The following is a 24,483-nucleotide window of genomic DNA, read 5'->3' on the forward strand; positions in this document are numbered from 1 at the left end:
GGTGGTGTCTTCAATAGTAAGAAGGAAGTTTGGGAGAGAGGATGATTTAGAGAGAAGTAGAATGAGTTCAGTTTGGGGCATGAGTCTAAGGCATCTCCTGGGCATCCATTTCAAGATACCGAGTAGGCATCTGGAGAGGCAGATCAGGAGAGAGGCTAGGGCTCAGAATCATTGAAAGAGTGACAATTGTTGAATCTAGGGGAGCTGGTGAGATCACATCACCAAGCAAAATATTATAGAGGGAAGAAGAGAAGAGGAACAGGAGAAAGCCTTGGGGGATGCCCACAGTTAGGGGGCACGACCCAACTAAAGATCTCCTAAAGGAGACTGAGAAGGAGCAGTCTGATAGAGGGGAGGAGAACTAGGTAAGAGCACTGCTATGAAACCTGGGAGATGGGAGAAGAGATTTTAATATCAAAAACTGCAGAGAGAAAGGTCAAGGTGGGTGACCTAGTATGTCTAAGGCTGCATTAATAAAACTAGTGTTTGGAATGAGATGCACTAATGCTGTTGTACTCTACTGTGGTCAGGCCACATGGGAGGATTGTATTCACTTCTTGGTGTCACATGGAACTAGACTCATGGGAGATTTTTAACGTAAAGAAGAGAAGATAAATATTTAAAATAAATACAAGAAGGATTAGAATGGTTTTGCTAGGTCTTAGACTGTAAATCTGAGGCAGTATATGGAAGTGGCAAAGAGGTTGTTTTTTGCTCAACTCAAGGACATATTTGCTAACAGAGCTATTCAAAGAAAGGAAGGGACGACTCCCTTGGGAGTCTTCAGTTGGAGGCTTTATGGATGGATGGCTTGTTGGGGACATTAATGAAGGGGAGATTGTTCAGATGTAGGTTGGAGCAGATGACCTCTGAGGACCCAGACACCTTTGAGATTAGACGATTCTATAAATGATTTTGAGCACATCTTTTCCTTTTGCCTGATCCTTAGTTTTCTCATCTCTAAAATGAGAGGATTGGTCCCTTCTGACTCTGAATCATATTTAAAGAATTTTCTGGTCAGACTCTTATCTTGTATTTGATAATGAGACCTATTGGCAAAGGGTGACATTGCAACTTAGCTTGTAAGTACTGTACTCAGCTGGAGGACTGGAGCTGAGTTTGGGAGAATGGTGAGGGGTGAGTAAGGTTCTGAAATTTTGATTCTCAGAGGAACCGGTAATAAGGGAAACTGCCTTGGAGTTAGGGTAATATTAGAAAAGAAGAGGATTAAGATTCTTAGCAGCCAGACTGCTTCTATTCTAAATCTAAGTACATTCAACTGTTGGAGAGTTTATTTTGTTGAAAATGTTCTTCCAAGCAATGGAAACTGATAAGGAAATAGGATTCTTTTTTTAAAAAATATGGATTCCCTTTTTTTATATCATCTTCATTTCCTAATATATACCTACCTCACATAGATGACTTAGAACAAGGAATAAAAACAAGTGGGGAGGGAAAAGGAGTATTTAAAAAAAACAGTGTCAACTGAATTGTGAATGGGTAGCATTTAGAAAATGGGATTCTTTTAAATAATGTGTTTTATGGCCCATTTTCTGGGAGTTTATTTTGCAAAGTAAGTGATCCCTCTCTTTTGACAATCTTTTTTAATTTGAAGATGGGGATGTGTACCCACACTATTGTGAGCCTCACATTTGCCCCAATGCCATTTTATCCTCTATTCAGCTACCAAGGTGATTTTCCAAAGCATCACAACAAACACAACCACAATAATAATAGCTAGTACCTAAGTAGCTCCTCCTTTGTTCCAGACACTGTCCTAAACACTTTTACAGATAATCTTGTTTGATCCTCACAACAACCCTGCAAAGAAAGGTCTTATTATTTCCATTTTACAGTTGAAGAAACTGAGGCAGACAGAGGTGAAGTGACTTTCCCAGAGTCACACAACTGGTAAGTGTCTGAGGCTGGATTTGAATCCAGATCTTCCTGACTCCAGGTCCAGCACTCCACCCACTGCACTGCTTAGCTGTCATCAATCAGACCCTGTCACCCTCTGGCTTTATATTGCCTCCAGGGTCAAATATAAAAATCTTCTATTTGACATTAAATGGTTTTCCACTTCCTGCCATTCTGCCTTTCTTATACCAGATCCCTTCCCTGAAACCTGTGATCCTACAACATTGGCCTTGCAGTTCCTCAGCCCAAATGCTCTATCTTCCATCTCCCATCTCCCACATCCATGCTTTTTCTTCGGCTGGCTGCCCCCACCCCCGGAGTGCTCCCCACCCTGCTTTTACCCAGCTCTTTGCTTCTCTGATTTTCTTCAAGATTCCATTGCAGTCTTGGCTTCTGCAGGAGATCTTTCCCTGTCCCTTCCCACCCACCAGTGTCTTCCCTCTGGGATTACTCCTTACCCATGTAGATGCATTTGTATGGATGTTATTTCTCCCACTAGGTTGTGATCTCCTGGAGGCCAGGGCCCTGGTTCTGTCTTGTTTTTCTAATGCTTAGCACAGTGCCTGGCCCAGTTCAGGGATTTGAGCAATACTTGTGGACCGACCAGTTGTCTCCTGTCTGTTCTCAAACCATAGATTTCTTTTAGGCATTTCAATATTTTCTTATTACCATTTATTTTTATCTGTGCACATGAAACAAAATTTCCTTTTTTACACTGATTATGCTCTTGGCCAGGTTTTGTGGCTGTTGTCAGGGAATGCCGCAGTCTCCAAATAATCCAAATAATTGGAAGACTAAGAGGTTCACCTGGGGTTGGGGGTGGGGGAGAGGAAGTCAATGAGCAATTCCAAGCTATGGCCCATTACAGAAGAACAGTGAAACGTATGACCTGAAAAAAAAGGGGGCAGTAGTAACAGCAGGAACTCATTCATGGATGGGACTTCTGAACTCCACTGGTATCTATGTGATGCCAAGAGCACCTTAGCATGGTGTCTGGCAATAGATAATGCTTAATAAATGCTTGTGCACTATTGACTGACTGGAGGAAGATCCCTGGAGAATGTTGGCTTGACCTGTGGTGGGTTTATGGGGGTGCCTAGCTGAAAGCCAAACAGTGTGAGTAGGTACGGATGGGTGGGGGCTGCACATTGGTGAGGTTCCAATCTTGAAGGAGACTCCTTGAGGGCCAGATTGTCATCTTCTCATTTATTTTTATCCACCACTTGGAAAGCTGCTTTGCCCTATAGAAAGGTGCAGTAAGGGCTCATGGCAGAACTGAAGACTGCCACGCAAGGTGCTGCCCCCCCCCCCCCCATTGCATGGTGTCTCAAGTCCTAACCAACCCCTTTGCAAAGCCCAGGCTCTTAATGGATTGAGAGGTCCTGAAACATTTCGTCTTATCATAATTGTGTCTGCTTAACAGGAGTATTTGGGTCACTCTGGTTGCAAGAAGATCAGATCCATCCTGAATTGTCTGTTTGCATGTACACAGCCCCCCTTGGCAGTGAGGATTTCCTGGATTGTGGGGGGCATGAAGATAAACACTATTGCTGTTGTCATTTTGCTTGTTCTTTCTTTGGCATGAACAGACAGGAGGAACCTACAAGGATGACTGAGTGGCACCAAACGTTCCTACAAAACCTCTTTGTCCCCCCACACCCACAGAGAGGACCCCAGCTTTCAAAGGAGTCTGCAGCATTTCAATGTGTCCTGAAGTGGCTCGATGGACTTCAGATTAAGCAGGTAAAGAAAACATCTGTGTTGTTACTAGGTTGGTTGGGATTTGTTTTCAGGTTAGTACATTGATTTCAGCTTGCTCTGGGGTCCATAGCATGGTGCCCATGATCTTGGGTCCTGGTTGTATTCTGAGATAGAGTGACTACCCATTGGCCAGATGGTGGCACTCTGAAACTTGAGTGCTTTGGATAACTGTAAGCAACACACACACACACACACACACACACACACACACACACACACACACACAGATCCACATAGTCCAGAGGTAATAGTCACCCCCTGTTGATTGGGCCATGTTGTTTTAAAGAGATGGGCTCACTTGCACTGGTTCCACCAAATTGGCCTTTTCATGTTCCTTAATTAAGGCCGGAACAGTAGCAAGCTGGCAGTTCTCCTGTCAGCCTCATTAGTGTTCATCTCAGAAGCCCTTTTGCTTTCATTCTATCGGAGTTTTCCCAGACTCCAGCAGGGTTGCTTCTGTCATTCTGCTTCCGACAGATGTCCTTTAGCTAACATAGAGCCTCGATGAGAGATTTTTCTTTTCATCTTCTGACATTCCTACAGATCCCACATGACTTGGAATAACTAATGAGACAGAACATCCTGCTTGTGCGGACAGGCTGCCGTATTGCCCATCCCTGACCTCCCCTGGGACCCATGTGGTGTTTTACACCTGGGCCTCTGGGGATTTGCCTTTTTTTTTTTAACCTCTCACTAGTATTATTCTCTCTTGCTCATGATGGATCTTTTCTGTACATTCTACTTAATGGGGATTCACAGTGTCTAAAAAGTGATCCTGTTGAAGCAGCATCCTCATTTTGCAGGAGGTGATCAGATCGTAGATGAGAGCTGCCCTGAGCTCCTTTCTCAGAACCTTGGACATGATTTCTGTGCTACTCTTCCTTATAGATATGAAGGGAAGGGAAGGGAAGAAGAATGTATATAGCACCTACTGTCTGCCAAGAGCTTTTATGTAGATCCCACCCATCAACCCTGGCATTTAAGTGCCTTTATCATCTCTGGCAGATGAGGGTTAAATGACTTAGTTGGGTTCATATGACTAGTGAGTGTCTGAGGCTGGATTCAGATCTTGCTGACTCTAGCCAGGGGCTCTGTCCTCTGCTCCATATATCATTTTCATTTAGCTTAATTGATGGCAATCTTTTTGAACATTTTTTTAATTCACTTAAAGAATTAAAATTAATTTAATTAAAGTGATTCTGTAATTTGGGAGAGTTATTTAGGGACCCTTTTACTTGTGGTTTTAGATTTATTGGATCCCATATCTAGTCCTGGCAGAGTCAGTGGAAGGCCTTTTAGAAGGCATTGCATAGAGTTGGGAGCTAGGGTCCAGGGAACTGAAGTAACTTGCTCCAGGCCATACTGGTAGTTACCCCCCAGAGCTGGGGTCTAAACTCCCACACTCCAATTCAGGGCTGTCTCTCCACTAGACCAAAACTTCAAGTTGAAAGATTCTTCTGAAGTAGGTTGTTTAAAGAGGTTCCCTGTGGAGAATGAAAATCCCAGGGGGTGGAGAACAGGACTTGGCCTCTTCTCTCCTCTGTTGTTAGATGTTTCAGCAGCTTGTAACAAGAACCTGCAGAAGATGGCTACAGATGAATCAGCTTCCTGTAAATATCCACAAGACACCAGGATCTTCCTTTGGTTTTCTCACTGCTTGCCCCCAAATGAAAGCTTAACCTTGATTTCCCCTTCCTAGAGAAGCCCTGCTGCTGTCCTCTAGGTCCCCCTCACTCTGGAGCCATTCGGACAGGATCCCTCCTGAGACTGAACCTGGCTGAGATCTGAGGGCATCTTCCAGTGAGGGCTCTTGTACCTTTTTTCTTCCAGAAGGTGCTGGAGCTTCTGTCGGGCGTGGAGTACCATCTTCGGATCTCTTTGTTTGATGTGACCTATCGGCATTTCTTTGGGAGGACATGGAAAAGTGTAGCCAGGCCGATGAAACCCCTGGCAGGGCACCTGCCCAGGATTGTCTTCAATGAGGTAGAGTCCATGAATGATAGAAGAGAGTTACCTGTGGGTAGATCTCTATTGGGGATGGTAAAGGAGCTCTCTCTGTGGGTAGATCCTCTCTACCAGGATGGTAAAAGAGCACTTCCTGGGTAGATCCCCTCTACTGGGATGGTAAATGAGTGCTACTTGAGAGCCTTTCTGTGGGAGGGGAGAATGGTCACCCATGGGTGATAGAGATGCCTCTATGGAGCAGGACTCTCCAAGAATATGGGGGAGGTCCTTCCAGATTCCACACGCCTTGCCAGGGTGGAGGGGGCCTGGGGCACTGTCCCTTGGACTTAGTCCTGTACGTTGTGTATTGGGATGCAGAAAGCTCTGGCCAGACTGAGTCTAATCAGAGGAAATTCAGTGGATCTAATGATAGAGTCTTACAACTGAGTGCCCAAAACCAGCTTCACAGAGGTAGGATGGGGAGGAATGGTCCAAGAATAGCTGGTCTGAGAAAGATATGAAGGTTTAGTAGACTCTCTAGCTCTGTATGAAATAGCAGTGTTGCTTCCACTGACTGTCCTCATCGCTCCGCATCTGCATTGCTGGGCTTACTTCTGGACATCAGGCTCTGAGGAAGCTGCTGGCAAGCTGAGGAGAGCTTAGAGGAGAGCAGCCGGGAGAGGGCAGAGGGCCTGGGGGCCAAGCTCTGGACCAAGCACTTGACAAACCTTTGCTCATTTGAGATTCACAACAGCCTGTAGGATAAGAACTCTTATCCCTACTTTTACAATTAAGGAAACTGAGGCAGAAAGAAATAAAGAGATTGCTCCCGGGTCACATAGCTAGTAAATGTCTGAGGCTGGAGACCTGTGCCCATTGCTGTCTAGCCAGGTATGGACCTTGAGTCTCAGTCACCTGAGGATCTCTTGAATGATGAACTAGGCATGTTTAACCCGGAAAAGAGAGGACTGGAGAAGACGCACTAGCTGTCTTTAGGTATTTCAAAGACTGTCCTATGGGACAGGGACAAGGCATGTTCTCTTTGACCCCAGAGGTCAGAACCTGGAGAACCTGGATGGAGTATCATAGTGGTAAATTTAGTTTAGTGACTTAAACAGCCTCCTAAAAAGGGGAGCTCTTTAGAGAGGTCCTGGGCTGCCTCAGAAGCCTGTGAAGTATCCAGAGAGGTCCTGGCCTGCTCAAAGGCCGCATTGCTGTCCAGAGCTTCTTGACTTTACATTTTATGTGCAGGTTAGAAGTAAGGCAGGACCTTAGAGGTTCCCTTCATGTAGTCTAATCCCTTCATTTTTCACATGAAAGATATAACTGTCCACAGTCAGTGTCTGGTCCAGAGCTCAGTGTTCCTCCCAATTCCCAGGCTCATGGTCTTCCCTTTTGGTGGCTTTGTTTCTCCAGAGCACTTTCTGTATCCGGTTAGATGGCCCTAGTACCTGCTTCTTCACTGATCAAAGCATGTATTGTGGATGCAGAATTTTAAAGCAGAGGGCAGCCCAGTCATGCCTTCTCCTCTTCTCACCTTGAGTGTGTGTTGTCTCCATTATTCTGGAAGCCTCCACAGAGCTTAGATGCAGCATGCTGAAGGTTTTCTGCAGGCCTGTCCTCAGGGACATCAATGCACAACTCAGACTGCCTGCTAATCACATTTGTGAGCTCCTTGTGAAGCTTACAATACTCATGAGAGGATTAGCTTTTGTGATTAGACATGTCCTTTTCTGGACAAATAATTTTGTGTAAGTGACAGTAATGAGGGTGGTAGTAACCTTGAAGGCATTGTTCTGAGCTTCTGGTGCTGGGCCTCTGACGACCACCTGGATGGATGGATGGGTGCTGCTTCCCCTCCTGTCCCGGACTGTGCAGCCTGTCCCACATGGTTCTTATCTCTGACTGCCATTAGTCTGAGAGTCAGGGGGAGTCTTGGGGGTTTGGGAACTTGCCTGGAGTGGCTTCACTTCTGCCCTGAAGATCAGAAATGGTCAGAGGTAGTTAGGTCACTTCCTTTTACCCTGCAATGCTATAACCCATTCCTTCTGTGTAGGAGGGGACCTCAGAGGACTTCAGGCATCTCCTGAAAAAAAGAGGATAGCTAGGAGGTGCTTGTTGTCTCGGGGACCTTCTGCCTCCCAGACATACTCCATTGGGGGCATAGCTGATGTCTGGGAGCTACCAGCTTCAACTTTTCTCCTTTCAACTTTGACCTGTTCCTCTTGCTTCTCAGGGCGAATCTTCACCCTTCCATGGGCATCGTTTCAGATATTTGAAGGTGGCCATCATGTTTCTCCTGCCCAGACACTCTGTATACCTTGTCAGCTTCTCCTGTGGCATAAACTTGAGACTTCTCTCTGCTGATTTCTTTTATTATTTTTTTTTGAATCCTGGTTGCCCATCTTTGAACACTCACAGCTTATCAATGTTCCTCCAGAAATACTGTGCCCCTTGATCCTGTCAGTCAATGTGGGCAAGGGAAGAGTGTGCTGAGACTGCCACCTTTTGACTCTGAGGAATCTCGTGATGACCACCCTTCTCTTCCTTCTGTGCCTTTCTTTACCTCCCTCTCTACACTTTCTTTTTCCTCATCTCCAGCTTTTGGAGAATCAGCCCCAGGCTTGTCACCTCCAAGGGGCTTTTCCTGATTTCCCCTCCCCAGGATTCCATTTGTTAGTACCCCAGCCCTTACCCCATCACTGTGTGTTTATTTTATATATGTCTTGCATATCTAGATCTATGAACATGTGAGTCCTCCCAGCCTTCAGGGGAATGGAAGCCTCTTCAGGTTAGAGACTGCTGCCCTTTTGCATCAGTATTTGTATCCACAGTACCTGGCAAACTCTACGGTTTGTCATTGTTCAGTCATTTTTCAGTCATGTCCAACTCTACATGACCCCATTGGGGTTTTTCTTGGGAGATATCAGAATGATTTGCCCTTCCTTCTCCAGCTCAATTTACAGATGAGGTAACAGAGTGAAGTGATTTGGTCAAGGTCACAGAGCTAGTAGGTGTCTGAAGTCAGATTTGAACTCAAGTACTCCTAATTCCTGGTCCAGTACTCTATTGACTCTGCCACCTAGCTGCCCACCTAGCTAATGTTTTTGGTCCTCTTCACAAATGAAGGACAAACAACTACGGTTATGTCCTACCCTTAGCACAGCAATGGAGCTCCAGGAGCTCACATTTGAATGAGGAGACAGCTCTACCCTCTGTTGCTTCTCTCTGCTCCAGCTCCTCTTCTGTATCCTCAATTGCTCTCTGTGGCTTGGTCAGGCTTTTCCCCCTTGCTGCTCTTCACCCTGTTTCTCATCACCATGCCTTTGCACAGACTGTTGGGCCTGCCAAGAACATGCTCATTGCTCACTCCTGCTTCTTGTTATCCCTCATTTCTGGCAAAGCTCCACTGAAGCACCTCTTCCTGTGAGGTCATTCCTGACCCTCCCAGTGGCTCCTGGATCTCCAGTCTTTCCATCTTACCTTGCATTTATTGTCTGTATATTTCTTTTTTTTTTTAGGTTTTTGAAAGGCAAATGGGGTTAAGTGGCTTGCCCAAGGCCACACAGCTAGGTAATTATTAAGTGTCTGAGACTGGATTTGAACCCAGGTATTCCTGACTTCAAGACCGGTGCTTTATCCACTACACCACCTAGCTGCCCCATCTATATATTTCTTGAAATATATGCTCTCTTCCCTAGTAGAATAGAAACTCCTTGTTGCCAGACACATTTTTGTCTCTGTAGTCTTAGGGCCCAGCACAATGATTGGCACACCACATAGGCACAATAAATGTTTGTTCATTAAATTAAACACATTTGTTAAATGTTAATTCTGTGGAAGGCACTGTGGCACACACACAGCATTCTTTGACGTCAAAGAGTTTGCATTTTATTACATGTAAAAAATAATTATTGTACTAGAAAATTCTCTCTTAACTGAAGGAATGGTCCCAGGGAAGAGTTCATGGAAGAGGTGATGTTGAGCTGAGCCTTGAAATCAAGGTCTGATGGTTGCTGTTTCCTTGTTTGCATGTCCAGTCATATGTAGCAGAGTCTGTCTCCCATAGATGATCATCAGTGAAAGATATTTTTCTCTATAATGTCTTAATATGTGACATTATAATAACTTGTTCAGTCATTTCAGTTGTATCCAACTCTACATGACCCCATTTGGGGTTTTCTTGACAAAGACACTGGAATGGTTTGCTATATTCTTCCTCAGTTCATATTACAGATGAGGAAATAGAGGCAAATGGGATTAAGTGATTTGGCCAGGGTTATAAGCTAGTAAGCCTCTGAGGCCAGATTTGAACTCAGGAAGATGAGTCTTTCTGAATCCAGGTGGGGCACTCTATTTACTGTACTACCTAGCTGCCCATTATAATGGATTAAAAGACTCGAGCCCACACCATTTACTGGTGCCAAAGGCCACTTATTGTTTTCTAAAAAATCAGGAATTTTTATTAATTCCAGCCAGGAAGGGGGGAGAGGGCTGGATAAATGCCTTATTTCAGAGATAGTGACTAACCACTTTCTTTACCACTCATTGCATGTAACAGCATCTTAAGTCAGATTGGGTTTGCATTCAACCAAAGATGGACCCTTTTTCTTTTCCAATTTCCTTGAATGAGCCAGAGATTAGGGAGGGCATGCATTGCTTTTATATGTTGGTCCAGGTAGAGGAGGTTGAGGTTTCCTCCCCTAGGTTCAGGTTCCTTTAGGCCTGGGGCCATGTTCTGTTCCTCTGACACTTCAGAGGTTGTGTTTAGGGATCCTTTTGGTAACTGGAAAGCCCTAAGATCTGGGTTTGCTTCTCTATATTCTTGCTCATTTCCATGAGGCTCCTTCAGCTCTGGACTGCAGAAACTCAGCACCATCCAAGTTCCACCCTCCTGGTGGGATCCTGTTCCCTTCTTGAGAATTCCTTTGCCATTTGGTCAGTCAGCTGCCATCTCTTGAATCATAAGGCTCTTTTGTGGCTATGTATTCAAGAGTTCTTGCCCCTGTCCCTTTATTCTCCTCATCAAAATTGTTTCCCAATGTATCTTTATAATTTTGAGCTTTTATCTTTATCTTTTAATTGCTTCCCATCTCTCCTGGGCTTAATGAAGATATGTATTTTGGCATAGATCAATTCTGTTTTTATTGAGTATTGAGTATGTGGCAAACAGAATAAGTAGTCTTTCTGTATTGGGATGGCTTGACTAGAGGAGCTAGCATCCATACTATAAGAGATCAGGAAAAGAAATTGAGATAGGTCATGGAAATCCAGGCTGTTTGTGGTGTCCAGGAGGCCAAGCACCTAGCTTGCACGGAAGGAAGGTTTTACTGCTCTGGCAATGAAAGAGAATTTCATCCTGTGATCACTGTATACATCTATTGATAACTTCCTGAATACTTGCCTTGAATAAGTCCTTTTTGCCTCACTAATATAGCCCTGCAAAAATACCTTCCTCATATATTTTATACACTGAAGATAGCCCTCATTCTCCCTGACCTTCATTGGTTTGGTGTGATAGAATCAGGATTTTCCAAATAAATGGCTTTTTTCCTTATGTGTAAAGAAAAAGTACAGTTTTGATCCACTTCTCAAACTAACCGTACCTGAGGGCTCCATGTTGTTTAGTTTTGAAATTTTTCCGTAATATGTCAAAGTATGCACTCCCAAAACAAAATAAACAGGATTTTTTAGGTGAATTTACAGCATTATATAATTTAGGGGCTCCCTAGTCTAATACCTTCAAATCACATATAACTGGTGAGGTCAAGTGCTTTATTCAAGTGGCAAGAACACAGGTTCCAGGTGGCAGATTTTTCTCTCTGAAGCCAAACCTTGTGCCTTTAGCATGCTATCAGGAAGCTAAGTTGTGCAGTGGCTATAACACCAGCCCTGGAATCAGGAAGACCTGAGTTCAAATGTGGCCAAACACTTGACAATTAACTAGCTGTGTGACTCTGAGCAAATCACTTAATCCTGACTGTCTCGCATCCAGGGCCATCTTCAGTTGTCCTAATTCATATCTGGCCACTGGACCCAGATGGCTCTGGGGGAAAAAATGAAGTTGGTGACTTAGCACAGCATCCTTCCTACTCAAATCCAATTCATGTGCTTGTCATGGTATCATCTCCCTGATGTCATACTCTTCTTTGAGAAACATCATCATCATCATCATCATCATTATCATCATCATCATCACCATCACCATCACCATGCCACCTGCTGTGTGCAAAGAGTGCTGGGTCTGGAGTCAGGAAGACCTGAATTCAATTCCTGCCTCAGACTTCCCAGCTGGATGATCCTGGTCAAATCACTTTGCCCTGTTTGCCTTAACTGTAAAATGAGCTAGAGAAAGAAAAGGCAAACAGCCCCAGAATCTCTGCCAAAGAAATCCCAAAAGGGGACACAAAGTATCAGACATGATTGAAAAATCAACAACAGCATCTTTTAGTTCTTGGTAGATCATTATAACCCATCACTACATTCTGAAAGCTTGAGGTGACCCCAAACTATTGCCACATCTGGGCTGTTCTTTAATTCACCACTCAATGATTTCCCATGTTCACAGGGAAATTATTCCATGTACACATTTGGATGTTTTCTCTTAGCAATGTTCTGCCCCTTCCTTCCCTCCCCCCAACCACTTGCCTCATCACTACTGAATTAATTTGTGGAATTAATTTCATGCCTCTTAAAGGATAATTCTATCTTTCACTATCAGTCGGGTTAAGGAGAGACTTGTGTCACAAGTTGGCATAACCTTCAACTTCCATTTCTGTAGATCTCTTTGTTATATCTGATTGGATGCCTTGGTTCAAAACCTCGAGCAAATTGAAGACATGAATCCAAATGATGTGGATGCCTGTGGGAGCTGTCGTCGTGGTTAGTCTGTGTTGGGGAGAAGGACAAACTGCAGAAAGTCTGAAGGCTGAGCTTGGGGGGTTGAGTTGGCCATCAGCAGGCCCCATCGTGGAACAGGGAGAGAATCACCTTCTGTGCCGGCAGCAGGCAGCAGGGGGCAGCAGAGTCCAGAAAATCTATTTCAACTGGAAGAGAAATCCACCAACATGTTTCCAGCCCAGCAGCCTCTTCTCATTAGCCTGACATTTGTAATCCATAAAAATAGACTTGATACAGTTTAGGCCTCCCCCAGCCCCATCACAGCAACAGACACACGGACCCAGCCACACAAATGCACGCATAGACACAGTCACGCAAACAAACACAGATGCAGACTCAGACACACATACACACACACACACACACACACACACACACAGGATTAAAAACTGGAGTCTTCTTTTAGGCAGATGTTTAAAGCATGACTGCCATAGCAATGCAATTACACTGTGCTGAGTAATTGCCATACTTCCATAAATATGGAAATAGCAATGCAAGCCTCCCTTCTTTTTATGGGCACTGGAGTCTGGTTGAGATCTTTCCTTTTGTTGATTCTGCCAATTATAAATTTGGCTTTTTTTTCCTAATGAAGAATAGGGTGCAGTTGGGTTTGTGGCATAAAATATATAGGCAAGTCTAAATCTCAATCTCTGCTTTACCACTTAACTAGTGGTGTGACCTTTAGGATGTCCTTTAAACCTTGATTTCCTCATTTGTAACATGGGGATAATAAGACTGCCAGCCCGACTTTCTCATCAGATTAACAGAGATTGAAGTATAGTTTGAGGACCAGAATGAAGATTTGATTATATGTATTTCCAACTTCTGAGGTCATGGGTTAGGGATATACCACTAGTCAGCCAGAAAACTGGAAGTGTCTGACCTGGATAAGATGATTCCAGATATTGGGGTGGAGGGACTGCCAGAAAAGAGAAGGATAGGAGTAAATGTGTGTGTGTGTGTGTGTATGTGTGAATCTAGAGGACATCAATTTTATACATATATATGTCTATATAGGAAAAGAAAGTTTTATATATACGTGATATATATCTATAATATATGTCACGTATATTATATATCTATATGAGTATTTATCTTTCTATCTTTATCCATCCATCCATCCATCCATCTATCTTTAAAAAGGGAATTTCTTCTTCCAATGCAAATCAGTAACTAGTCTCTAGCTTATAGTTTTAAGTGATTTGTCTAGGACCTTACAGCCAGTATATATGTCAAGGTGGTGCTTGAACCCAGGTGATCCTGATTCCTGGCCAGTTTTTTCTTCAGTATATTATGTATTGAGTGCATGCCTCATGCTATGTATAATATGTATGTGGGTGAGTATGCCTATTGGACTAAAGTCTCTCTGGGTCTGAATCTATGATCTGATAGTTTTTGCATATGTATATACTAGTGTATATTCATATGTATATGTGCATGTGTGTAAATATTTATATATTTAATGTTTCATATATGAGAATTTATATATAATGTTATATTTTTGTTTTATATTTATATTCATATATACTATAGAGATTAATTTACATTATATTAATATATATTTATGTTTATCCATGATCTATATACATGCATGCATAATATACTCACGCATATGTATGTTTGCTTATATATATATATATATATATAAACATATAAATGTATATAAATTTACTAAGTTGTACTTAGTAAATTTATGCTGAGTCAAAACAAAGACTGCCTAAACCAGGTATCAGGGGTTTGCCTGTTGGAAGTCTTGAGAGAATATGATGACTCTGAGGGTTAAGACTTTTTGTTTTGTCTTTGTCTACCTTTCACATGGTAGATTCTTAAGAAAGGCCTATTCTGTTATCTAGGATTAAATCCAACCCCTTCATCTTACAGATAAGAAATCTTGAGTCCCAGCAAGATGGAATAACTTGTCCAAGGTCACAGAAGACATAAGTGGCAGAGCCAAGATTTGAATCCAGGGTTCTGGCTCCAGAGCCAGCGTGTGCTTCCTATTGTGCTGTGTTTCTTGTTGTGAGATGAGATGTAATACCATCCAGGAAAGCACATTGAAAACTCTGAAGCCTACCACAGAGGGGATGCAGATTTATTATTATATTTATTATTATTATGGGGGCAACTAAGTAGCATGGTAGATAGAGCACCAGCCCTGGAGGCAGGAAGACCTGAGTTCAAATCCGATCTCAGACACTTGATAATTACCTAGTTGGGTGACCTTGAACACACATTTAACCCCATTGACCCACAACCCCCCCCCCCCAATATCATTATCATGAGCAGAATTAGACTGTATTTGACATTAGAAGACATGGCTAACCCAGGAATGTGTTAATTGATCAGCCTAACTCTAAAATGCTTCATTTCTTTACTAAATTTCACCAGGATGATAGTATGTAGTTCTGAAGACAAAATATTATTTTATTTATTTCTATAGAGCTTTTTTGTTCTTTTCAGAGAGGTCTTAATCTGAGCATGAGCCATGTTCTCTTATAGAGCAAATAATCTTTCCCCACTGGGTCCATGTTTCCTTTTGTGCCCCCAAATTGTTGTGTTCAATCTTTTTTTTTTTAGGTTTTTTTTCTTTGAAAGGCAAATGTGGTTAAGTGGCTTTCCCAAGGCCATACAGCTAGGTAATTATTAAGTGTCTGAGGTCGGATTTGAACTCAGGTCCTCCTGACTCCAGGGCTGGTGCTCTATTCACTGCGCCACCTAGCCGCCCCATGTTGTGTTCAGTCTTACAGCTGTTGATGGGACCTGGATAATCTCATAAGAGCTCTTCCAACTCAGTGGATCTGTGACTCAATACTTTGTTTCCAGAAAATTTCCCTCTGCGGAAATATGTTACCTTTCCATTCCTTGGAGTCACTTGATAATTCAAGAATACACACACACACACACACACACACACACGTACATATCTTAAAAAATAATCCTGGAGGCCCAAATCTGGTGCAATTGCTACATTTTATCTTTGAGAGAGAAATAATTCCTGGTTAAGTTCATTTCCTAACTAAGTATACTTCTGACTCCTAGTGACAGAGCTTATTTTTTCCACTTTATTTATTTTGTAAAAATAACTGATCAGGAATTCTCATTCCTCACCCATGGATCTAAGCATGGGGCTCTGCTCTTAGCCAGAGTCCCCCCTCAGCCACCAGATGCTGCTAGAGCCCCACAGTCTGTTTCCTCTGTGGTCTTCTGTGTCGTGGTAGTTAACACGGCCGTTTTTGCTTCCTGTAACCAAGGAGATGAGAAACTAATTCTTGAATACTTCTTACTTTGTTAGAGTAATGAGAACAGTGCAATTTGCCTGATGAAAACTGGGTTCTGTCAAGGAGTATCAGTGTCATCCAAATGGGATCTGTGAAGGTCCTCACCATTGACTTGATTATTCAGAGTGTCGTCCTAGATGGAGCTGTTAACCCCATCTACCAGGAGAGCCACAGTCCTGCCTTTATTATGTTTTGGGGGACAGAAAAATACATTTACGGTGAATAGAAATCTGGTTTTGTTTCATGGAGGGACGATTCCATTGAGTTCTTCTGCATCCTTCCTTTCTGGGAGGGGGAAACGTTCCCTTCAGTAAAGGATTGGGAATCATTTATCTCTTTTGAGTTTTACCCTTCTAAGGTCTCATCCTTTTGCTGTTACTCTAGGGGCAGCTTTACGCATCCACTCACTGTTCACCAACAAGGAGTTTGATGTTTCTGGAAGAGGAAGAAAATTGCTTTTCTCTGAGATGTGTTCAGGAATTGGGGTATGATTGAACCTGCTCTCTCACACTGATGAAATGGAACAGTCCGTACTAGGAAGAATGTTGCAGATTCATGGCTAATTGATGATATATTCATGAGCTTTTTCTGAGCTCCTCATAATTTTCTATTAAATTCCCATAGAATATTTTTATCTGGGGAACTTTTTCACTAGAGTGATATTATAGTGTGGAATCAAAGTTCTAGTGTTAATGACCTTTCGTTCTTTGACCAGTAGGCAGTCTTTTCCTTTGCTATGTCCCTTCTTCCTACCTGCTGCCCCTTTAACCCATCCCTTTTCTGACACTCCCATATCAAGAATCTTATTCCAGGCTAGAAAATGTCCATTTCCTTGATCTTGGCATCTACCTGCCTGTGACTTCAGGGATTTGAAACCAATTACCTTTACCCAATAAGGAATTTCCCCCTTCCTTTAAAACAAATGAGCTGCTCTGATGCTCATGACTCCTCTGAGCTGAGCATGCTGAGTCGAGGCGTTTGCCACAAAGTCTCTGTGAAGGCTTGATGTAAACATGTGCCATGATCTGGAAGAAGCCTCTTGCTAGATCATCAAGGAATTCCTCTTTCCACTGAGGTCTGAGGCTCCCTGGCTACTTGAGTTCCTTCCTTGCTCCTCCCCAGCTTTCCCTGGGAAGTATCAGTTCTAACCCTGGTGGGAAGGCTTCACAGGTTGACTGCAGTATATTGCAGAGAAAAAAGGGCTAGGTAGGTAGGTTCCCCCAGTATTTTTTCCTGATTGTCTTTGTTTCCTGCTCCCATGAGTGTCTCTACCTAACCACTTGGCCTTCCCTTAAACACTCCAGTAAATGTGCCTATCACTTTTAGTGGTTGACTTTCTCATCTATCTGTAAAGATCCTCTAGCTCAGCAATGGACTGTGATAGATGGTTCTTTAAATATGAAGGATAGGTTGGTGGTGTTTCTTCCTCTTCCAGAAACATCAGACTCCTTGCTGGTGAACAGTGACTGGGTAAGTAAAACTGCTCCTAGAGTAGCCAAAGGACCAGTCCTTAGAAGGGTAAAGTTTGAAAGAGTTAAATCATTCCCAATCCTTTGCTGAAGGGGAAGTTCCCTTCCCCAGAAAGGAGGGATGCAGAAGAATTCAATGGAGCCATCCCCCTGTGGAAAAAAAAAAACAGATTTCCTGTTCACTGTAATTGTATTTTTCTGTTCCCCAAAGCGTTATAAAGGCAGGACTGTGGCTTTCCTGGTAGTTAGGGTTAATAACTCAATCTAGGACCATACTCTGAATAATCCACTTAGAGTAGATCCTTGATTCTATGCTTAGTATGGTTCTGGACTCAAAAGAGTAGCTTATGACCTCGGGATTCTGGTGGAAGGTTCACCAGAACAGAATCTTGCTTGGGTAGAGACCACTAGACCTAGGTTGATAGTAATAACCCCATCTATTTATAAGGTGCTTTAATGGTATTTAGCATTTCCTATGTGTTAGCTTTATTTCATCTTTTTTAAAGTTTTTCTTTATGTATTTTTTAAAATCACCATAGTTTCTCCCAATATCCCTCACCAGTTCTCTTTCAGATAACTACTCTACATTACAAATAATACTTTTTTTGAAGATAGGAAAAAAAGAAGTATAACTCCAAGTATAATACATTAGAAAAATGCATACGATTCCCAATCTTTTGTGGAAGGGAAAGTTTCCACTTCCCAAAAAGGAGGGATGCAGAAGAACTCAATGGAACTGTTCCTCCTTGAAACGAAACCATAGTTCTTTTCACTATAATTGTATTTTTCAGTCCCATGAGAGCAGATAGCTCTCATGGACTTCCCACTTCTGTCAAGAAGTAGAGTGCAAGGGACAGCTGGGTGGTGCAGTGGATAGAGCACCAGCCCTGGAGTCAGGAGGACTTGAGTTCAAATCCAGCCTCAGACACTTAATAATTACCTGTGTGACCTTGGGCAAGCCACTTAACCCCTTGCCTTGCAAACTCTCCCCCAAAAGAAATTGAGTGTGAGGATCTCCTTTTATCTCTCCTTTCTGTGAGACAGGAAACATGTATTGTCTACTATGTGTGAGGTCCTGTGTTAAGTGCTGTGGACACAGAGAAAGGCAAAATACAGACCATATCCTCAAGGACCTTACAGTCTAATGTGAAAGCTCACATTTTAATGGGTTAGGGTTATCTTTATAATTTTACAACATTTATTTGTCTGTGTGTGTGTGTGTGTGTGTGTGTGTGTGTGTGTGTGTGTGTATGTGTGTGTATGTGTGTGTGTGTGTGTGTGTGTGTCTGTAGTTCTTTCTTATAGTCATTGTGTATATTGTTTTCTTGGTTCAGCTTACTTTACTTTGCATCTCTTCCTGGTGATCATTCTGTGCTTCTCTGTATTCCTTAGTTGCCATTTCTTACTGCATAGTAGTATTCCATTACACTCACATGCCACAATTTGTTCAGCTGATGGTAGGCATCTCCATTGCTTCTAATTTTGTGTTTATATGAGGTGACACAACAAGTGTTATCTCCATTTTTCTAATGATGAAATTTCTAGTGTGGGTGGAAAACTTGTTAAAGAATCCTGGACTTGAAGTCAAAAACTCTCTTTGCCACCTTATTACCCATGACACCTTGGGGAAATTCACTTGGCCTCATTGGAAGTCTCATTTTTATATTTGTGAAAGGAGGGTCTTGACCTAGTTGAGTGACCTCTGAGGACCCTTCTGGTTCTGATGTGATGATAATCTAAACCAAGTACTGAGGAGCCTAGCCAAGGTTAAAAACCAGATCCTTGGACTCTGAACCCAGTGCTATCTCTTGGGGGATTTCACCTTCTCTATGGAAGGAAATCTGCCCTGAGGGCTTGACTAGAGAGATATAGCCTGTATATACAATGCTGAGCTCTATTTCCTTGAAAGATGTTTTCTGTTATTGGTTCAAAGTGAGTTTCTATGTGAGAAGTCTCCTTCATTCCTGCTTAGCCTTTACCTGTCCTTGTAACCCTGCTGTTGTCTCTGTGTTATCTGAGGATAAAGGAACACATGTCATTTGGGAGGTCAGGTCTATCTCTGGTGAAGTTATAGAAACAGCTGTGTTGAGCCATTCAATAAAATCGCATATTCTAAAGCCCAATTTTGATTCTGTCAGTCTTGGTGAATAATGAAAACTCAGAGCGAGGGCTAAATGGTGTCAGTGTGTTTTGAAGATGAAAGCATTAAGACAGAGAATGTTTAGATGATTTATTAATCTGTTTATCCTGTCATGGAGAAAAACTGTCAAATGTAGATAAGTGACGAGCTGGGTGACTAGAAGCCTCATCCAGTCTGTCGCAAGTGGGCATCTCTTGCAGATAATTTACTGAGCTTTATTTGAATTTTCTAATCGGGTAATTCCAATTGATGAATAGAAATTCATTCTCTGATTTTATTTAATTACTTTCCCAGCATAGCTTGGGACTTGGACTCAAGCACTTGTTTACAGCTATGGCTAAGCTATCCCAATAAATAATTCCATTTTTTATTCACCTTTATGAAATCATAACTTAGTTGGATACAATTAGCATGTGAGTGTGAACATTGGGTAAACTAAATTTGTGTGAAAGATTACATACTTCTGATTTGGTTCTTTAGGAATTACATTCCCCTTGGTATTTTCAGGTAAATGGAATGAAAAGACAGTAAATAAAAATTAATCTTTTGAGACTTCAATGTTGTGATGAACTTCGCTATTATGGTAATTAAAGGTTGTTCATTCCTAAATACATCCACCCATTCCCCCGACACACACATTTCTCATAACAGTTTTTGTTTATTATCTAGTTTAGAAGTAATAAACTTCTAAAAAAAAAAAGAAGTAGTAAACTTGCAGGACCAAACCTTCTAAGTTTCTTATAAATCCTTTGGCAAAATAATATATGCTTTCATGCTTGATAAATGTTTACTGAAGAGATGAAGTCTTTTCCTGAGTAATTAAGTAGGACTCAGATACCTGAGCAACTTTTTAGGAAATAATTTTAAATTTATTTATTTTTGAATTTTACAATTTTCCCCCTAATCTCGCTTCCCTCTCCCCATCCCCCCCCAACAGAAGGCAGTCTGTTAGTCTTTATGTTGTTTCCATGTTATACATTGATCTAAATTGAATGTGATGAGAGAAATCATATCCTTAAGGAAAAAAATAAGAGATAGTAAAATTGAATAATAAGATAACAGTTTTTTAAAAATACGGGATGGCTAGGGTGCGCAGTGGTTAGAGCTCTGGCCCTGGAGTCAGGAGTACTTGAGTTCAAATCTGACCTCAGACACTTAATAATTACCTAGCTGTGTAGCCTTGGGCAAGCCACTTAACCCCATTGCCTTGCATAAAAAAAAAACCCTAAAAAAATTAAAGATAATAGCCTTTGGTCTTTGTTCAAATTCCACAATTCTTTTCTTTCGATACAGATGGTATTCTCCATCGCAGATACCCCAAAATTGTCCCTGATTGTTGCACTGATGGAATGAACAAGTCCATTAAGGTTGATCATCACCCACATATCACCCCTATGTTGCTGTTAGGGTGTACAATGTTTTTTGGTTCCGCTCATCCAGCTCAGCATCAGTTCATGCAAATCTCTCCAGGCTTCTCTGAATTCCTATCCCTCCTGGTTTATAATAGAACAATAGTGTTCATATAACTCATAGAACAATAACGTACATATACCACAGTTTGTTCAGCCATTCCCCAATTGATGGACATTCACTCAGTTTCTAATTCTTTGCCACCACAAACAGAGCTGCTATGAATATTTTTGTACAAGTAATGTTTTTATCTTTTCTTTTGCATGATCTCTTCAGGGTATGGACCCAGTAGTGATATTGCTGGATCAAAGGGTATACACATTTTTATTACCCTTTGGGTGCAATTCCAAATTGCTCTCCAGAAAGGTTGGATGAGTTCACACTGAACAACTTTTTTTTTTTTTAATAAGGTTTTATGCAAATCAATAGAAAATTCAGAATCCAAACCCCTTGCTAATAAAACTCTCTTCACCTTTCTGGAAATTTTTTAGCTGCTCCACTGGCCTCATAGTCCCATCTTCCTTTGGGGCCAGACCAGTCCATGTGACTCCTAGTATCAACCAAATGATAGACCAGATTCATCTGAAGTGCACATAGCCCTTTTCTAATCTTTGCCATCAAATTTTACAGACTCTTAAGTGCTAAATCTAAATGTGGATCACTTGAAATGAATGACAGAGGGGATTTCTTTTTTGTTGCAAAACAATTGTTTTCTATCATTGATGAAAGGGAAGGACATATAGCCATAAATCTAGAGTTGCTAGAAACTACTGGACCCAACCATTCAGATGGAACAATTTCAAGGTGACCTCTTGGCTAGGGGATTATTATTTTTTCATATCTGGAGTTGAGAGCATTTGTTTTACTGTGGGAGGGAAAGTATGTGATGTTTGTAAAACTGATATGCAGAGGTATTAAATATAAAAGGTGCAATGATGACTAACTTACCTTTTGAGTGGGCCTCCTTAACGGTTCCTCAGCTTTTGGAAACAGAAACATAATTCTCTCTTAGTCCAACCACCTGTCAGCAGTAAGTGGTCATTATTTCATCATTTTGCAATAAAAGATAATAGAATAACGATTTATATCTCATGGCTGATGTTTTAATGTGTCTCTCTGTTATCCCTTGCTGACAGTCTGTGATTACAGTAAACGTTTTCTTAGTGACACCATGGTAATGACTCATTAATAGAAGGATTATTCCAAGTTTAAATCAAATAATAGGAAGACTATCCTCTGTCCCTACTGGATCTTTGTCTTTGTGAGCCCCTTCTCTTGGGGACGATTGTGGACTGAGGCTGGGAAGGCTGCATTTGCCTGACTCTTTGTCCTCCAGCGTTGACTTTGTGCTCAATGAAACATTTGGGATCTGTTGCCACGGCTCCATCTTCTGTCTGATGCTCACGTGGCCTCTTATTTCCCTGCTGGTTAGCAAATACAATCAGCTGAACCAAGTTTCCATCTTCTGAGTCTGTGACATTTATTAGTTTTAAATAAAAAGAAGTAAATTTAATTTGGTGAGATAGAAAAGCCATAACAGGATGAAGGTACTTTTATTTCCAAATGGGAATGTGCACACCTAGGGATGAGAAAACAAAAATGTGGGTACATCTCCATCAACCTCATGCTGTCTGTTCAAATATAGACGTTCCCCACACTTGTCAGACAGATGAGTGGAGGGAATACATGATGGAGGATGCACCTCCTCATCTTAGGACTTGAAACAAATATTCACAGTGATTTAAAAATGAACACCCACGAGGATGATAAAATGACTTGCATTCTCTAGAAAAATCTCATTTTTATTATCATAAATTTCAAGAAGTTTTAGACAAAAAAAGATATTAATTAGCTCTCTCTCTCTCTCTCTCTCTCTCTCTCTCTCTCTCTCTCTCTCTCTCTCTTTCTCTCTCTCTCCCCCCCTTCTCTCTCCAAATCATTTGTATATGAAGAAACCTTAGTTAAAACAGAATTAGTCCAGAAGCAAAGAATCATTCACCTGGAAGGGACCTTATAGGGAGATAATCTAGGTTAATCCCCAGAGTCTAGGGTAATTTAGTAGAAGTCACAAATCTGGTCACTGTCAGGTCTTGGGTTAGAAGTTAGTTCTCCAGAATCTTAGCTTTACATTCTCTTCACTGTATTACATTGTGTCTCTTATTAATATTATTATATATTTTCATATTTGTTTACAAATAATTTTATAGTGTCTTATAAAATTAATGATGATGGTAGAATTTTGGAATTGAATTTTTGTAATCTCAGTCACATAATGTTGAGAACTTTAAATTATTTCTGTAAATTTCTTTGTAATTGAATGTTTTCTTTCTAAGTATGTATATATACATAATATACATACACACACACACACATATATATTTATCTCTTTTTTGGTGGAAAGGGAAACTGGGGGTTACTTTCTTTTTTTTTTGTAAGGCAGTGGGGTTAAGTGACTTGTCCAAGGTCACACAAGGCAATTATTGAGTATCTGAGGCTGGATTTGAATTCAGGTCTCATTGATTCCAGGACCAATGTTCTATTCACTGTGCCACCTAGTTGTCCCTGGTTACTTTCTTTTTTTCCCCCTTTTTTTAGCTTTTTGCAAGGCATTGGGGTTAAATGGCTTGCTCAAGGCTACACAGCTAGGTAATTATTAAGTGTCTGAGACCGGATTTGAACCCAGCTACTCCTGACTCCAGGGCCAGTGCTTTATCCACTGCGCCACCCAGCCACCCCTCCCTGGTTACTTTCAATATAATCCTTACTAACAGTAAGTCACTAGAGTAGGGAACATGTCTAGGCTCTTTCAATCATGTTTTATTAATGGAATAATGGTATCTATCACAGAATTCCACTTGTAATTACCCCTTTAAAGTATGTTTGTTAGACAGTGGGGTATTCCTGTGTCATTTTTTTCATGTGAAAACTTAATATTTTGTCAGAAGGAAGAATATTATCTTGATGGGAAACCCGTTGTATACCCCTGGATTCTGACAATGATTCCATAAAAAAGAAACTTGATTTCTTTAACTAGTAATCATTGTTCTTCTGTTTTTCCAACTGGGGTGAGGTTGCAGAAAATTGAACTATTTCTGGTTCTTCCTTTCCTGGCAGCTGTGGATAGTGTGGTACCAAGAACTCTGGACCTGGGGTCAAGTAGACCTCAGTTCAGATCATGGTCCTTCCTGGTCATGTGGAGTTAGGTACATCACCTGAATCTTTTGGGCCTCAGAAAATGAGTGTAATTATTAACTTAGGGTTGTTAAGAGAATCAAATGAGATAACAATTGCAAAGCACTGTTTGGACCTTAAAGTGCAGTCTGACTGCTGGCTATTCATTTCTGTGCTTTAGCTGGATAATCTGGAAGCTGACATGTTGTTCTTCTGTTTCAGCCTTTGTATTTCCATACATCTTTGAATCACCCGAATGTCATTGCGGTGGTAGAAGTTGTTGCTGAAGGCAAGAAACTGGATGGGGACTTGCAGACGGTGGCCTGTGGGTTTGGGATTCTGCGACTCTTCAACACCAAACTAGAGGCTTCTGATTCTCCCACCCAGGACAGATGGTAGATGTTCCCTGGTTATGCATGCATTCCTTTAGTGCCTGTCCATTGCAGACTGATCCTTGTTTATTCTGGAGAAACCAAAGGCTTCTGAGCCCAGG

General features: G+C 41.7%; 1 protein-coding gene across 2 annotated transcripts in view; it reads left to right on the plus strand.

The window, feature by feature from the left end:
• NPHP4 (nephrocystin 4) overlaps nt 1–24,483 on the plus strand; it is a 169,232-nt gene that overhangs the window by 10,708 nt on the left and 134,041 nt on the right. Inside the window, exons 4-7 of one of the 2 annotated variants that reach the window (XM_074218620.1) lie at nt 1,857–1,911; nt 3,507–3,660; nt 5,509–5,661; nt 24,213–24,385. In XM_074218620.1, coding sequence (XP_074074721.1) covers nt 3,526–3,660; nt 5,509–5,661; nt 24,213–24,385 — 461 coding nt within the window. In that variant the 5' untranslated portion in view covers nt 1,857–1,911; nt 3,507–3,525. The remainder of the gene's footprint in view (nt 1–1,856; nt 1,912–3,506; nt 3,661–5,508; nt 5,662–24,212; nt 24,386–24,483) is intronic. The other variant, XM_074218621.1, reaches the window with a different exon arrangement.

This window comes from Macrotis lagotis, chromosome 1, assembly GCF_037893015.1.
Source record: "Macrotis lagotis isolate mMagLag1 chromosome 1, bilby.v1.9.chrom.fasta, whole genome shotgun sequence".
NCBI classification, from domain to species: Eukaryota; Metazoa; Chordata; class Mammalia; order Peramelemorphia; family Peramelidae; genus Macrotis; species Macrotis lagotis.